Source organism: Coloeus monedula (genome assembly GCF_965178545.1).
Source record: "Coloeus monedula genome assembly, chromosome: 4".
Taxonomy (NCBI): Eukaryota; Metazoa; Chordata; class Aves; order Passeriformes; family Corvidae; genus Coloeus; species Coloeus monedula.
This window is the reverse complement of record NC_138784.1, coordinates 47,506,761-47,525,083: the sequence shown is the minus strand read 5'-3', so window position 1 is coordinate 47,525,083 and position 18,323 is coordinate 47,506,761. Positions and strand designations below refer to the sequence as shown.

At 36.9% G+C, this 18,323-nt stretch overlaps 1 protein-coding gene across 2 annotated transcripts in view; it reads right to left on the bottom strand.

Annotated features, from left to right (window-relative positions):
• Positions 1–9,885: 9,885 nt before the first annotated feature.
• The window catches only part of GXYLT1 (glucoside xylosyltransferase 1), a 31,502-nt gene continuing 23,064 nt past the window's right edge, over positions 9,886–18,323 (bottom strand). For both annotated transcript variants that reach the window (XM_082280688.1, XM_082280689.1), the window contains 3 exons: positions 14,096–14,219; positions 13,620–13,792; positions 9,886–11,555 (listed from right to left, as the gene is read on the bottom strand). In XM_082280688.1, the coding sequence (XP_082136814.1) occupies positions 11,394–11,555; positions 13,620–13,792; positions 14,096–14,219 (459 nt within the window). In that variant the 3' untranslated portion in view covers positions 9,886–11,393. The remainder of the gene's footprint in view (positions 11,556–13,619; positions 13,793–14,095; positions 14,220–18,323) is intronic.

Sequence of the window (18,323 nt, the reverse complement as noted above, 5' to 3'; positions counted from 1 at the left end):
TTTCCAGGAAAATAAAGCTTGTCAAAAAAATTTTACATTTACTCCTGAATATATTTTTTTGTTCCGTGAAGTTGAAATTATACTATGCAGAGAAAAAAACAGAAACACAAAAAACCTGCAAGATTAACTGGCCACTCTCATAAGATTTGATAGAAAATCATTATCAAAGAGCCGTTTCCAGTGATGTTATAAAGGACAACATTATTAAAAGCTTTCACTGGTAATTTGGAAGTAAATATAAAACTATGGCTGCTGAAGTTTGCAGATAACAATACCTGGTAAGATGATAAACAGTGATAACAGCAGCAATTCCACAGCTGAATCTGCATTGCTGTGATGAAATGGCATTAGGCTGAGCTCATTTTAACAAAGACAAATGCTTCCCACAGCAAGGAATGAAGATCTAAGCCCAGGAATGGAAAGTATGCTAACATGAGCACTCAATGTACAAATTCAGAAATTACTAGGAAAATTTCATCTATGTATTAAAATTACCAAATTCTTAACTATACTGAAATCCTGTATACCATATTTTATGCTGTGCCCAGATTTTAAGGAGGCTTCTGGAAAACTGATGAAGAGCCACAAAACCTAAGAGATGTGTTTGAGTAAAAGTTCATGAACTCAATTTGTTTGACTTACTCAAAACAAAACTGAGCAGTGATCTGGTCACTACATTTAAGTATCACCACAAGGAGAAACTGCAGGATATTAAGGACCTCTTTACCCTAGTGGGGAGAAGCATAAAAAGAATCCACGGCTGAAACCTAATACCAGAAAAAATGCAAATGAGACACGAGGCACCCACATCTCTGTGAGAACAAGTCCATTGCAACAAACAGGCAAAGGGAAGCATTTTCTTTCTTCTTGCACTCAGACCAGGAATGGACATCTCTCCGAAGGCATGGGCTAGCTGGACAAAAGTTATGCTTTGGTCAAATAAATTATTGGGTTCATTACAGCTGTAACAGGAAGAAATCTGACAGCTTGTGATATATGACTGATGAGACTAGATGAACTAACATCCTCCCCGCTAAGGCCAAACTTTATTAATTGACTTATCAGTGCTTTATGTGGCCATCCACTGCTGGGGTATCTGAGCACTTTCATATTAAATCAATATCAAAATTCTTAATGGACTTCAAGGAGCTTCTGAAACGTCTACTTTCAGAAGTAAAACTAATTAGGGGAGAATTTCTGAAGAGGTCAGAAGGTCTGTATTTATCCTTCCTGTTAAAGGCAGCATATTACTGTATTTCTTTTGTGCTTATAGAGTATTTTGAAGCAGTGAGCCAGTAATTTCAGTCAGGCACAGTACTGCTAAATGGTTCCATTTAAGAAACTCAGTTCAGTTTGTCTCCTCTAATGCCGGCCAAGGTGTCAGTGGGTATCATGACAAAACTCTGCAATTTCCAGTGCTATTTAGGGTAATGGACTTGCTTTACTGACACACAAAAAAAATTGCATCCTCAGAGAGTCATAATTTAGATGAAAATGAAGAGTGCTAGTATGCAAAAGGCACCACAATCTACTCCTTAAAAATTACACCTTTTCACAGACACAATACTATTCTATGCCAAGAACAAGCACTTTCATATCTAACAGTTATAAAGTTTGGGCACAGGATGTGGGGTCCTCAAAATATTTGCATTTTGCAAAAAGATATTAATTGAAATTTGGACTCTAAAATTTATAAAAATACTTAAGTATTTTTTATACAAACACATGAAACTTTCCAGTGTATTCTTTGACAAATGTACACTAATAAAGTGACTTCTAATTAATTTAGAGACTGCTTGAGGTCTAGCACATAAAAAATACAGCAAATTTGCTAGCCGCTCCATTCTTCTTACAATAGCAAACTGTTAATACTTTATTCTTCAAGTTAAATCAATTTTCATTAATTATACCCTATCCTTCTGGGCAAAGAATAATCAAAACAGGCAAAATAGGATTACTGCAAAAATAAGATATTGATCTAGTTTTTAAGCAGTATCCTATCATCACTAATTTTTGCTCAGTTTATTCATTGTTTTTATGGACCAGTGAAGAAGGTACTTCTCAAAATCCTGTGTTTCAATGGGCTATTTGCAGCTGTTAATTTTTCAGCCAGAACAATTTTACATACTGTGCGCTCTATTGCATTCTGCAATCCCTCTAAACTTTGTTTGGGCTTTTTGAAGTCATAAATCAATTTTCTCTCTTTGTACCTTCACAGAAAGAAGAGCTGATTGAAGATTGCTTCTTCCTTAGAGGTTGTACAGCACCTACAAGAACAGGGCAGAGACCAGGCCCTTCTCTGTACACCAGGTGCCCTGGCAGCCAGGTGCTCACCCTGTTCTCTGAAGCCCTGCTGAGCCTGTCTGCCTCAGGCAAGCAGAATGGCTCAGATCACCTCCTTTTAATTGTAATGGCTTCAACAGCCAAGCTTTCTTCCTGAAAGCATGCCTCTAGTAAAAAGCCTTTATCTCTACAGAAAAATAAAGATGGTTAAAGTTTTGTAATAGTCTATACAAAGCTGAAAGGGAAACTGAATTTATTCCCCAAGTTACAGTCAAGAAACACACAGCACTGCTTATGAACTACACTGGGTCAAGAACACGCTTAGATGCCCAGACACATCTCAAGCAATAGCTCTGTGGAGAAAGCAGCATGCCTAATCACTCCAGGGAAGCCTTCTGGCTTGAACCAGTACTGTTACCTCATTCCATCAAGCAGTCCTGAAAGCACAGACCTGGTGGCAGAAGACATACAACAGCCAGTGAGATCCGGAAAGATCAGAAAGGTAGAGTGACACCAACTCCTGGAGAAGACAGGCAGCAAGTAGACTGGAGGGCTAGTGAAGAAAGGAGACAAGCCAGGAACAGCAAGCAGAAAGGAAAACAGGCAGTAAACCCCCAATACATCAATTTTACCCACAATGATGAATATCAAAAGACAAACATATATAACACACTTTCAGTAGCAAATTTTTTTATTTCTTGGGCTTAGATCTGCAATCCAAATTCACCTTGAATAATACTATCCATGGCATAAAAATGTAAAACAAAAGACTAAAGTAAAACATAGCAAAATATTTTAAAATGAAAAAAATAGCAATACCAGTGACTAGTCAGAACTGAATTGAACACTTGACAGAAGTTATATCCAATAGGCAACCAGAGTTTCCTAGACACCAGTGAGACACAGTAGGTCAGCATTATAAGGCTAAAACATCAGCTTTAATTAAATTTGATTTCCTAGTCTTAAACCATGAGTTAAAACTGATTAAATTGCTTTAATTTTCTTTGAAGCCTAAAAAAACATACCCTAAATACTCATTAATTCAACCACAAAGATTTTGCAGTTTAGGATAACTTCTACATCTACTTTTGTATTCCAAAGCTAGTCTTATAAATATTACAGACTGATTTAATGTGAATTACTCTAGTAAAATGTGTACAGAAATGACTGGCAGTACATTAACATTCATAAGACATAGAAGAAAAAACAGACCTGTTGTACCCAGATTATAACTCTGAAAATGAGGGCATGATATTAAATGACCCAAAGGAACAACAGGAGGAAAAGTGAAGGCAGTAGAAAATGCTAATAAATTGCTCATCTCAGTTTAATTATTTAATACAAGCTGCATAAAATAGAAAGGCCACTTAGGAAGGCACAAAAAGCATTTTTAGCTATCTGTGTTCAATGCTAGTAATGAGAAAATTAAAGACAGCACCATCTAGCACTTCTCCAAGTGGTGAGAAAGCCGTAGGTAAGCCCTAAGTTTGCACTCTGTGGCTTTAGAGAGGTCTGAAGTGTGGAAACAATCCCTAGCAAACAAACTTCACAATCTCTTTTCTCCCCTTGCAAAATTCTGTTTGGTTTCAAGTGAACATTTATTAAAGCAAATTCCCAAACTTTTGCTTTTCTCTAAGGAGACAAATCAATAAATTATCTGTGGAAAAGAGCACAAGGAAAGGAAGGGGAATTTGAGTGAGAGTATTGGTTCAAAAGATACTTTGAAAAGCAGTCATAACACTTAAAGACTACAGGTTTAGATTATATGCTTAAAGGCTTCTAACAGACTTACTCTGGGAATATAACAAGCCTGTATTTTACAAGTTTGGCACTCTTAAAACAGCAACAAACTGTATCAGACTTAAGAAGTCCTGCTTTAGAAAGCCTGTTCTGGTAAAATAGTGCAAGGAAATTGTCCTAATTTCTAATCTGTGAGTAAGACCCATGACCCATATTCCTAAATGAGGGTGTTAGTGTGCTAATCTCTGGTTTTGACCCAGACTCTCTGTCCTGGGCTGACATTATGAAGCCGCTTTACTCCTCACCCATCCGCTCAATGCCCGAGGACGCTGTGCCTGTAAGAGGGGCCCGGGGCCGGGGCCGGAGCCAGGGACCGGAGGGGGCAGGTGAACGGCTCAGCCCAAGGGCTCCGGGCTCTGGGCAGGGCTGGGGAGGGAGTGCGCCGGGAGCACCGTGCTGCTTTTTGGGTTTCCTTTGTGTTCCAGCTAGCTGGGAAAAGGTTCTGTTGGGTTTTTTCTTGCTCTTTTTTCCCTTTCCTTCCCCTTCCCTCCTCTCCAGTCCGGGGAGCCTGCGGGTGGCCCTGGCAGGCCTGCGGGGTGGCCCCAGCTGGTCCAAGCCCGTGTGTCTGTTCCCTCTCCGGGAATTTGTTGTATTTTGAGGGGTTTTTTCCCTGCTCTACCCTGTTTTGTTTGGTATTAATAAACAGTTTGTTTTTTCCACTTTCACTTGCTGTCACCCACTTGTCTTATTGGTGGAGGAAAGGGAGGCCCTTTTCCCTTTGGAGGAGACACTCATTCCAGAGCGTTTCCTCCTGAAGTTTTGTCTCCAAAACCGAGACACTCTGAAATTGGGTTTTGGTTGTTGGTTTTCAAGGGTCATGTGGAATTCTAAAGATAGCAGGCCAGGAACTTATAAGAAAACGCAAATAACTGCATCATTTCCCTTCCCCTTTTAGCTTGACCATTAAGAAACAAGTAAAACCAGTACAACAATACAGCAGCAAGGGGGTAGTTATTCTAGTTTCAAAGAGTTTAGATAGGGTGGTACTAAGGATCTACAGTGACAAGTTACAGTTCTTTTCCTTGGAATTTACAGTAAACAAGGAATCAGTCTTATAAGAGTTATCTGCCCATCCCTCCACATAAGGGGCTGACACAGGAAAAGTCAAATGATTTGACAAACCGAGGACACTAATTCTTACATCCACCAAATCAGAAATTAGACTCAAGGATAGAGAACTATTTCAAAACTGTTAACGGTATCTCAGAAATCTGGAGCTCTCTAGCTTCTGTTGTGAAAAATAGTTCATTCCTTGTTATCTCACTATTTTATTCCTATGGATTAGCTGGAAATTAAAATAAGGAAATTAAATAAAAAATGGGACACCTTAGAGCAGCCTTCCAGTACCTGACGGGGACCTACAAGAGAGCTGGAGGGGGACTTTTTACAAAGGCATTAGTGACAGGATAAGGGAATGACTTTAAACTGGAAGAGGGCAGGGAAAAAATACTGTGAAGATGGTGAGATACTGGAACAGATTGTCCAGAGCAGCTGTGGATGCCCCATCCCTGAAAATGTTCAAGGCCAGGCTGGATGGGGCTTTGAACAACCTGGTCTAGTGGGAGGTGTCTCTGCCCATGAGAAGGGGTTGGAACTGGATGAGCTTTAAGGTCCCTTCCAACCCAAATCATTCTATGATCTGCAAGTGGAAATAGACTGGGTCCCTGGTTTGTGCAACTAAGGTGGCACCCACATACAGGATAAGCATTTAAAATCCAAATTTGAAAGAAGTGATAGTCATTGCTTTGATTAACGAAACTTGCAATCATATAGATCAAGTAGGCAGGCAGCAGCCATGCACCTGTCATAAGAGAACAGATATTCAGGGAAGAAACTACCAGATGATCACTCAAGGAACATAATGACTTTACTAATGGCTGCAAAATTCCTCCTACCTGAACATCATCAAATAGCAGTCTGAAGGAAAAGGAAAAATAAAACCCAACCACAGCAGGAATACAGATCCTCCTTTAATTACAGGTTTCTGTAAAGAGACCTGTAATAATACCTCCTGTGTTGCAGCGGGGATTACTGTAACAAGCATATTTCAAACCAGGAGTCCCGTGGAAAAGAAGTATATATGGACAGATTCGTGGTAGATGTTTCAGGGATGTTTATTTCTCCAGCCGCATGGCCGGGGCTCTGCTCAGGAACCCCGCAGTCACGGGACCCGAGGGTCCTTGGCCACACCGGGGAACACAAACCAACCCATGGGAAATGAGACTGACCAGGGGCAGAGAGACCCCGTGTCTCCCCCCCAGGGCCCCTCTCCCAGGGCTCCATGGCAGGGGAGGAACCCCAACACTCCTGCAATTTTTATAAGCGTTCAAATGAAAGAAGAGCTTAGTGTAATGATTATCTTTTAAAAGCAGTGCAGGGAAAAGGCAGAGAATATACAGAAGATGCACATTCGTAAGTTTAAATGAGGACTCTCTCAAGAACTGACTGCGGCTGTGCATAAAGCAACCAGAAAACTGAAGAGACACAACTGAACTTTAACACAAGAATTTCCAATTACTTAATATTCCTTCAAGAAACTTAAAATTTTAGTAGGCCCACATAGGCTTGAAAAGGCACTGGAGGCCAACATATCTTAAATTTCATGACAGCTTGGGAGGACAAGCTGTTCTTATATAGGTCCACTAAATGGTTACAAGAGATTTTGAGAACTACTTTAAAATGAGATTTCCTCCTCACTTCCTGAAGTGGAAAATTCACTATTACTTCTGCAAACATCTTCTGTTTTGAAACCTGAATAATAGTTTCAAGTACTCTACTAGGACTACAATGCAACTGTGAGGCAACCTGCATTTCTATAGGAGATTAACTTAAGATTTGGCAGTTGAATACAGAAAGCAAGTTGTTAAATGTTTCTCTGTAGTGTTAAAACAGATCAAACAACATTTTTTGTTTTCCTAAGGGAACCTAGGGTGCATACACTCATGTTTAGTTATTTTTTACTTGCTGGGTTCATGCTTTGCCCATTTGGACAACATGAGCAAATAACTTGGCTGTTATTTGTGCAAAACTCTGTAGGAATTTCAGTTATTTTTTCTCAAATATACAGAAAAATGCAGCTGGACAAAACTGAACCTCCAAAGAGAAACAGAAGATATTCAAAAGAGATTAGAAATAAAACAGAAAAATCACTTCTAAGTTCCTGTGCATAGAAAAATGCTCAGAATGACAGTAACATAAGACTGTGAGACATAAGACAGATACAAGATCTTTTGCAAGATCCATGGTGATGAGAAGTAGGAAGCCATTACTTCACACTTCTACTGTCTCTGCTACAGAAGAATCTACTTTCTGCTAATAAAAGTCATACATTCTCATTACAATTCCCTGCAACTTATTTTAACACACAAAATCACTGGAGCTGTTTCAAATGCCATCCAAAGTGGTGAAGTGGGCAGGAAAGCCACAATAATTATCATAAACACATTAGATAGGGTGAGACAGAAGTTTAAAACATTAACTCTTCAAAAGCGGATAATTTACTAAAAATTCTGGACAAAAACCCTATACATTCATTTAAATTATACATGAGTATTCCACTTAATCAAGTAAAAAAAATAAATCATACTGTCAGTAAATGGATATTGTTAAACCTGTTTTGACAGCTGAAATATTTTCAATTTCAACCAGAAAACAGACAATGAAGAATAACTTAAGACAGGGAGTAGAAACTCTGTATGTGTCTAAACATTTGGAGACACCTTTATAAACCAGGCAGAATAAACCAGAAATCTAGTGTTTTCCTACAGACAAGCTGAAGTACCTTACTGCTCAGTTTCACCCCATTTAATCTGCCACACACACCATCGCAGCCATACATAAGTTAATAAGCAGCAGCACTACATTGCTATTTCCACTCAAAAAAAGAGCCCAATAATGCATATACAGCTAACACATTACACCTTCAGCTATACCTCTTACATGGTTCTACTTCTAAACCTTCCAAGCAGACACAGACCACATCCCACCACTAGACTGTAGCTATTTCCTTTTCCGTGCTGTGTAAATGGGAAATATAATTTGGGAGGAGGAAAAGAAAGGCAGCTGGTTTCTCAGTCATCCTGTTATGTAAAGTGTACAGATGGAAGTGTGGAAAGACTGTATGGTTGGAGTATGTCTGGTATGGACAGGTATCTGGCACAAATTAAGAAATATGTTGACAGTTCAGTCTTCAAAACAGCATTTTGCCAGAGTTTACAACTTGACCAAATTTAGGTCAAAACCAGCACAAGACAACTCCATACTCTTTCAAAATATGTTTAAAATAAGAATAACGAAAAATATTTTTTCCCCCTCTAAACCTCTTTTCTTAACCTTTCTAAGCTTAAACCAAAAGCTTAGCAAAACCAATTCAACTGGCATTAAAGGTCACCTCAGTCTAAATTTCAGCAAAACTGCAAATAACTGGACAGACATTTCCATAAGGCTTATATAGCCTTATTAACCAGCAGTGGCACAAGCACCATGCATAAGGATGTTTCAGTCCCATTAAGGGATAGCTTGCTTTTCATACTGTCTACAAAGAGTGACAGAAGTTCATCCAAACAAGGTAACATCATCTTCACAGAGATCTCTTTACCGTGAAGCTGTGATCCCTTTAAAAGAGACAGAATAATGGTACCGTGACAGAGACAAATCAAGCATGAGAAAGACAGATTTATCTTCAGTTAACCTGAATGTACATTTCCTGATGTTTACATTTTTCTATCAAACTTTACACTTTATAATACCTTTATAATAAACAAATAAATCATTAAAAATGGGATTCCTAGAGGTCTGTAATTTGTTAGGTCATTTTTTTTTGGTTACTTACAATGTTTGTAGAAAAAGCAATGTATCTAAAACTAGACAGCAGTACATCCTTGTATATAATAAGGATTCCCAAGCTAGATGTAAGCTCCTACACTTCTAAGCATCTAACCTTACAAATCAGGTATTGAAATATTTGGGACCATAACTGGTTTCTATCACATTGCCTGAATTCCCAATCTTTTAAGTGTCTCCAAATGTTTCCCTTGTAAGCCAGATTTTGTTTTTTGTTTGTAAAGGTATGTTGTTTTTCTATATTTAAAACAGGGATTAGAGAACTAAAAATGTGTTTGAAACAGACAAATACTCTGGAGAATTACTTAATGGAAGCTACTTGCTTTTTTAAAAGTTTTTTAAAGTGTTCATGAGTGTTACCTGGAGGTAACCTGAGGTGAGCAGTTTTCATTTATATTAAAAAAATTAATCAAAACCTATGGCTTAAGGCCATATTCTGCTATTTGTAATATGCTAAGTAAACATTCCTAGACATAAGCACAAAGTAAGAATTTTTGTTCTACAATAAGCATCAATATTCTTTTTGTTCTCCTCCCTCACAAAATTTGAAATTTAAGTGGAAAGACTGCTGCTAATGTCCACATTCCCCTTTTTTTTTCTTAAACGGCCCATTAGGTTTTAAGAGTATCTTGATGTGTCTACAACATACTAAAAATAAATTCAAAACTGGAAGTTTCTGCAAAGACAAACACAAAAAACAGGTCAAAAGATTTTTTTAAATACACACAGTACCAGTAAAAAGGAAAGCTGAAGACAAATTGATATAAAAATCAGTATTTATGTAAAAAAATAATGCACTGCATATTGTAAAATCAGTCAGTTACAGTATTCACCTTCACACAGATTTCTACATTTTCAGGCTTCAAAAGGTTACACAGCAAGGAAAAGAGACCTACATGAGAGGCAGACTGCTTCCTAGACTCCATCCCAAGAATGTATACCCTGAGCCCGCAGGGAAATTAGAAGCAGGATACAAACACTGCTGACAGTGGAGTGTGTTTTTGTACTGCTAAACCATTTATCCAGCTCACATGGATCTGGAAGTCAGAGCCAGTCTATCTCTGACAAGGAAACAGCCACAAAAATCAAGCTTCTAAAATGGGGTTGGGACGAAGGTGCAAGTCAGTGAGTGGATCCTCCATGTTCAACACACAGGAACTTTCCTGGAATCCAAAAGCTCACTTTACGAAGACTTCATCTCAGGTTATCCAAGTTCAAATATACTTTACAAATACATTTCATACCATGCAAGTTTAAATATTTTACTGTAACACTAGAATTCAGCCCTTTTCTTCATGTTTTCCTCTGGAGAAAAAGTTTGTATTACTTAAACAGAAGTTTTTCTTTTGTCACTAACATAATTGGAGAAAACCTAATCCTTACCTGTTGCAAATCACTATCACTATTGACAGTAATGCACTAATGTAGTTGAGGGTCTGCCCCAAAACTATTTTAAAGCCATTTATTAAAAAAAATATAACAGGATATATTCTCTAAGAAACCCATCTACTACAGAGTCTGATAAGGCATCAGAACTCTTACTACAGCTCTTCACTTTTAGGTACTACATACTCTATAACAATAATCAAGTAATAATTCCTAGTATGGAAATACAACAGCAACAGCTTTCCACCACTGGGCTTTTTTTCTACTTCCAAAATGTCCTATAAAGCTGCAAAACCATGACATTTTTAAAAAGTATTGTGAGACAAGCAATTTCAAACTGGATTTTTACTTAAAAACCCCTCAGTTCTGCTCTACCTTTTGATACTAATGGCTCTACAATGTTGAAACAAATTATTTTTAACATAAAGTCTCTGTATTTACTAACAGAGAAAACTAGTATCACATACTAGTTATTAATTTCTCAGAAAATCGTATAGTGTGCAGTTTACATCTGAGATAAACAAAACAAGATTGTCAAATCAGTACTTCAACATGTAAGAGATGAACATATAAAGGCACATACAGATTGTCAATGATTACAACACATTTCTTTGACAAGAGAGTATTTTCTGCGCTTGTAAACAACTTTGTTTACATAAAGGCTCACACCTTTAAAGTGAGGTTAGTGCTGCTGACTCAGTTATTGCTACATTCACAGTTTAAGAGAATTTTAGACAATATATGAGGTACACTCCCAAACAGAGCCATCTTCATTTCTTCCTTGTTCATTTATCATTAGATAACTGAATTATGCAGACTAAAACTACTGGCCATAGAAGCCAGAAACACCCAAATCATCAGATGCGAGATAAACATTAGCACTGATTAAACTTCAAAAGACCAAAAAGTCACCTTTGCAGAAAAAAGTTCCTGTTCTTCATTACATGAATATTTTCTTCATTTTTATGTATGCTAGTAAACTTTTTTCTGGGCACACTAAGAGCCCATTCAAGCTGTAATAGAATTCTTGCACCTTTTGACCAGTTCCGTTAATTCAATCTCCTTCAGCTGGGAGTCAGAAATCACCTTCCCTTTGATCTTCTGGCATACAAGTCTCTTATGCTTTTTGTTAGCTGCTTTATGAATACTTTGTATACTCTTCCACAATATGTATGCGTGGTTTTCTGTAATTCCCGTTCTAGGGGCTGCAAAAGCGAATGAACCAGATCATCTCCAAATGAATACTGTAAAGAAGTTAAGAAAATTTAAGGTTAATATGGAAGACTGTCATTACTCAGAGGTATTAGAGTTTTATAAAAATTATTTTTAGCATCGTATTTGCTGTCTATAAGCTTATTAAATGTTTTCAAGAACTGACAAGTGCTTCTGAATGCAGTAATTTAAAACACCTCTAAATTACAGAAATATACTCTCATGCTTTCAATAAACCTAACAAGAAAGATTTTTTTTTAATGTTAAGCAAATGAATGTATTCAGACAGGCAAGGAGGAAATTTTAAATTACCTTACCCAATTAAAAATTTACAAATCTAAAATGTTTTCTGGATTTTTTTGTTGTTGTTGTATGGTAACTTTCTCAAATGACATATAACCTTTAAGTAATACAATTCTTACCAAATTATAATGAAACAGCAGTATAAAAAGTGGTACTGAAGTTTCATTAAACTGAATGATGGTCAAACACATACTATGTTTAACATGGGCATGAAATAAAGTTGTCATTAAATCAACAGCACAATGTTTTTTATAAACATATGATAAGTTAAAACAGTGTTTTGAAGTAATGTAATTTTGTTAATCTTATTACCATTGAATCAGTAGTGGTTTACGTACTTTCTCTGACATGTTCATATACAAAATGGGATCATAAATATAAGAAAATAATTTTTTCTTCTATTTTTGACAATGCTCAAAGGAAACAAAGAAATCATATTTTTTATGGAAATACAATCACTTTCCCTGCAATGTATTCTCAGACCCCCAAAAGTACTTCTCTTCATTTTTATATCTATATGACAATGTGTAATAAAGCAACATTAAAATATACTATTGATTTTTGTAGGTTATACACACACAGTACCGTGCTACATTAAAATGCATCAGTGCTAAATTTTACAGCTCTTCAGTGAGTACACTGATGTAATGATAAATAGTTTATTAGATGACTTATTTGCAGAATGAAGTAAGTCACTGTGCTTAGTATTTAAAGGAACAGCAATGTATTAATATACTGAATTTCTGGAAAAGGTCAAAATACAGTATGTAAAAAAAATTTTTACAGTCTGAATCTAGACACAATTAAGTATTAAAATGTTGCAGAAAATACATACAGACTTCGGGAAGAAGGGATTTTTCCTGCACTTTAAAATCTCCAGAAGAATGAAGCTTCTGGTGATAGCTTGTTCAGCCTGGAGAAAAAGACTGTCCCTCTCTCCTCTGCACTGGTGCGGCCTCACCTTGAGTAATGTGCGCCGTTTTGGAAGCCACAATATAAGAAGGATATAAAGCTATTAGAGAGTGTCCAAAGGAAGGAAGTGGTGAAGGGCCTTGAGGGGAAGCATTATGAGGAGCAGCTGAGGTCACTTGGTCTGTTGAGACTGGAGGAGACTGAGGGGAGACCTCATGGCAGTTACAACTTCCTCTTGAGGGGAAGAGGAGGGGCAGGCACTGATCTCTGCTCTGTGGTGCCCAGTGACAGGACCCAAGGGAATGGCCTGAAGCTGTGTCAGGGGAGGTTTAGGTTGGATATTAGGAAAAGGTTCTTCCCCCCAGAGGGTGGTTGGGCACTGGCACAGGCTCCCCAGGGAAGTGGTTACAGCAGCAAGCCTGGCACAATGTTTGGACAATGCTCTCAAGCACATGGTGTGACTCTTGGGGATGGTCCTGTGCAGGGCCAGGTATTTGGATTTCAATCATCCTTGTAGGCCCTTCCTATTCAGATATTCTAAGATCTCCAAATGCTTATGGAAACAGTTTACTGGGTGATTTATTAAATAAACAAGAATAAAGCCTTTTAAATAAACACTGACAACTGCAGGCACTGTTTTAGAATCCTAACCTAGACATAGCCTACACTCTGTTTCAGAAGATGCTCTTCAAAACAGGAATATACTGCAACTCCATCCAAACAATAAAGAAGAAACTGGTGAAAACACCTGACACTACTTAAAAGAGAAAAAAATTACTTTGTTGCAATCAAGATGAATATCAACTTACCCACAAAACACATGTACCACTATAGATAAACATACATAAAAGAATAACTAGTACAATGCAAAAAACACTTACATTTTTTATTGCTTCATAGACAGCCCTAAAAGTCGGCTGTTTATCATCGTGGTAAACACCTCTGTTTCCATGAAGAATAAATATACCTTCCTCTTCAGCTGTCCTACAATTGCTTCCATAGATGCAGTGGTCAGGCCGGTAATTCCATTGGCAAGGAAAGACATAAAGACTTTCTGTGCAGAAAAATGAAAGCTCTGGGTTAAGTAGCAAAATTGTTTCAGAAAATAAACCAATCTTCTCTTTATTTATTTATTTATGACTGCTTTATAAATTTCTGTACAGTTGTTTTGAAGTCTCACAGTGAACTACACTCTAGCAAGCTCCATCACTGTCTCTCAATTGCTTTCAAAGAATTAAAGAATAATCCCATCACTGCTTTTGCCCAAAAGCCTGCTAATAGAATATTTTCCTGGGTTTTTGAACACCATGGAAAAGATAACTTTACAGTGTGAGACTTAAAATCAATGCGGATTTACCTGGATTGTGAAAAAACATAATGTTCAATAGATCCTGATCACCCCATGTTATGTTCAACTTGTATTTCTTCAGTAATGGCATAAGAATTTCTCCCCATTGTAACCGGACTGGTGTCATGTCATTCTATTTAACAAAACAAAGCAAAACAACACACATTCAGGACAGTTATACCTATAGGGAAGGAAATGCCTTACAGAATCGCAGTAACTTGCACTTCAAAGTTACAAATCTCAAATGTATAGATGACTCCTTCCTTTTAAACCAACAAGTCTATCTAAGGAAAACAGTTATGGACACTTCCAGTATGTTTTATTTCTCAGTTATTAACTTACCAGGAAAATTTCCCTCTAACATCTTAAACCAAGAATTCTAAGAAATAGCAAGGAGTTTTTTTATACAGCAGTAGGATCTAACACCAAAACTGCATTTAAGTCATGCAGCAAGTAGATGGGAAGTATTTAAATATCCACACTTTACGCAATTTCTCTCTTTATCACTGAGTGATAATACACACAAGTTCTAATGCTAATTCAAACCAGTTCAATATAAAATTAATTCTTAAATAGTTCCAAACACATACAGATAATAAATACTGGCTACAAAGCAGTGTACAAAAATACAGAAATCCTTCAAAGGTTTTCAGAAGCATTTTCATCAAGTTGAACTTATTTTTTTTAGTTACTGAACTTGAATTTCCACATCAATGGGACAACTTTTCACTAGCAAAAGTCAGAAAGAACCAAAACAACAGCTGTTACTAAATTCCCAAATTCTTGATTTAGCAGAATCACTTCAAAAGAAAAGGAGTTCTTCTAAGGTTCTGGTTGAGGAGCTGCTACTTGGAGTAAATTGGCCTACACTGAATACCATGTTACCAAAGGGATTAAAATCTGCAGTTTAAATGGTTGCATAGTCTACAGCTAATCTCTTACTTTTACTTAAACTCAACTAGAACAGGAAAGGAACAAAGCTGCTCACTTTGTACCCTGTACTTCACAGTTTTGAGAGTAAGGATGGAATAACAGTAAGTCCCACAGAGAGATAATTCCTGAACAAGTACAAGCATTGTACCCTTGCTTCTTTTTAACCAAGTTGCCAAAAAGAAATTTTTATTAGAACTCCAGTATAGCTTGGGATTTGCATATAGGAATATCATGTTAAGAGACAGATTACCAGGAGCAAAATACTCAGTTTGAGATTTACAGTATCAAAGAATTCCGTCTCTGAGCTTTACACTGACAAAGTGCACAAATCAGCAGTTCAGTTTTTACTCTTTCCTCAAATCATTTCAGCCATCAAATATGAAGAGCTTTCAGAACTGAAGACTAAACCGAGAAATACTACAAGATTTCAGACAAGAATTAATACAAAAAAAGATCTACAGCTTATATTATGTAAGAAGCCAAACAGAATATTACAGTTCCTTCTCTCCTAAAAAATGTATGACTATGATTGCCTGCAAGTATTTGATGAGCACTGGCATAAGAAATGCACAAGAAAATTGTTCTCTAGTAAGAATTATCATTGGACTCAATATAATGTGATTAAATGAAATAAAACACAGGCTTTAACACTAAGCTAAAACCATCCAAAAAAAGCAAATAAATCAGACTGACTCACAGTCGGTAAGGATTACTCCCTCACCTGAACTTTACAATTCACAGAATACTGACCTAAGGTTTAAATTTAGACAAAATGCTATGAATTAAAAACAGAATTTAATTATCTCATTCATACCAGGATAATCATGGTAAGAGAATATACAGTAGCAAATAAAGTTTTAGAGCAACCCACAGAAATAGAAGTTTAAATTGTTAAAAGTCATTATTTAACAGAATTTTCTTTTCACTTGTACAGTTTTAATAGCAGAGAAATCCAGAGGATATCCCAAGAAGATGCAAAGCAGGTAACAACATGAATCATATAGCCAGATGTCTAGAAGCACTACTACTTGGCAAATAGTGCTGTCAGATTTAAGAACTGGAAATTGTAATATTTCCATAACCTTTGCATAAATAGGAAAGAGCTATATATTAATAAAATAGCAGTGATATATAATGACACCAATGTAGGAGCAAGAGAAACTACTTGAATAATTCCTTGTTTTCCTTCTTCCAAATATTCTATGTAACTTGCAGTGAGGTGAAACAGCCTGAGAAGTACGATGGTGACAGAACTGCTTTTCAGAATTTACTCAAGTAAAAAAAACTCCAAGAAAAAACTCTACAATAATTTTAGAATTTCCAGAATATAAGCCTTCTCTTCAGTATTCCACAACATGCAAAGAATGTTAGAGATTTGAGAAAGAAAACCCAAATGACAATAGGCATTTCTGTGATGCCATCAAACTGATACAGACAGGCTCTTAAGAACTCTCAAAATTCTAGTTTACTTGAGCAGAAGAAAATGTGTAAGAACAAAATATATGCAGGGACATCAAAGTATTTTCTGACACTTTGGGTTGGTTTTTTGTTTGTTTAGCTTGGTCATTACTCATTTCTGTACCAGAAAACTTCTGCCTGGCCAAGACTGAAATCAGACTTTAAAAAGCTGTCACATTTAGCCTTGCATTACCTTTTTCTAAATTCTAGGAAGAAAATATTAAAGCTGAGGAAAAGTTCTCAAATCACACAGCAATATCTAAACTAGTTGCAGTTGTGTCGCACAAACAGCTGACCAACTTAAATTTCCTTAATGCCAAGGGAGAGCCAGCCCTCTTCTTTCTGGTTACATGATTCTACCCTGTTCTTGCACCAGCAGTGTAGTGCTAACACTTACTGCATGCTTTTGTAAGCTGATGTACTTCAATAACCCAGCAGAAGGATTTCTTTTTTCTACTGTTAGCAAGTTGAATTGAATCACATAAAGCACCAAACACCAAAGGCTACGACCAAGTAAATAAGAAAAGCAGGGAAAAGCAGCTGGTAAGAGACAGCAACCTTCCTTTTAGAAGCAATCTGGTTTTGTGCAGGCTCACCATATTTCTTGAAACTACAGCCCTAAGCAACACTAAATGGTAGAAAAAGGTTATAATGGTTTAGGTCATAGAAGCTCTCTGAACTTTGGGGTTTTTTTCTAAAGCATACCCATGAACCTCTATTTTGCACACTCTATTTGAAGTTAATTTGTTTGGGGCTTGTTTGATTTTCTAAGAGCTTGTTCCCTTCCTTGACTACATCTCAGACATCACAACTAACCTTCTTAATAAATGTGATAGAAGTCATTCCTCTCTATTCACATTGCCTCATTGGTCTTTTTGTTAAAAAGCACTGTACCTCTAGCAATTGCTATATTTCTTCCAGTTTTAAAAAAAAATCTACATCTATATGTATACAAATACAAAAAAAGTCACCTACTATTACATCTTCCATATCCTAAACAGTCTTGAATGCTTTACATTCCCGTTTTCTAAGTGCTGCTTAGCAGAGACAACATGTAGGCACTAACCATCAGAAGCTTCATTATGAATTCTAGTCTCATGTCCAGTTATGCAGTGTAATGACCACACTATATTCAGTAACACATCTGTGCATGCACATGTATCTGTATACCAGCATACACATGTGTGTATTTAGTGCATGTATTTGTGCTGTACATATACACAGAGACTCACAACACACAAGACAAATAAGACAGGACCCGGAGTAACAACATCCATTACGCAACACCAACAGCCAAGGAGCTAGGTTGCTTGTCTGAAATGGCCTGACCTGACAGTCCTGAGAAGATTGAGACTCAAATAAGTAAATGGATAAAAGATGACTTAATCCTGGAGCAGTACATGGAACTATAGGTTATTGCTACCCAGATGAACATTATAACCATTGGCTAAAGTCTCTGGTTCTGCTTTTTTTAATCTATCTTCTGGATAATCCTGACACAAATCAATGTGACAACAGAAGAAAGATGCTTAAAGGCCTCAAGCAGCTCTCCTTGTAATTTGGGCTACAACAGACAAAGAACCCAGAGTTTTAAACCCATAGCACTGGAGGAATATCCTGATCCAAAACTTTCACTTCAGATAAATGCTCTAGCACTACAGTATCTTGCAAAAAGGTCTACAGGCATCTTTAAAAAGATACAAAAATTCCCAGAACTTACATACTCCTTGAAGAATTTGCTGAGCCTCCCGAAAGAATATAAACAAATTCACACCTTCCTATAAAACAGTGAAGCATTTTCTAATTCTACTATATTTCACTGGAATAATTAATGGGACACAAGATG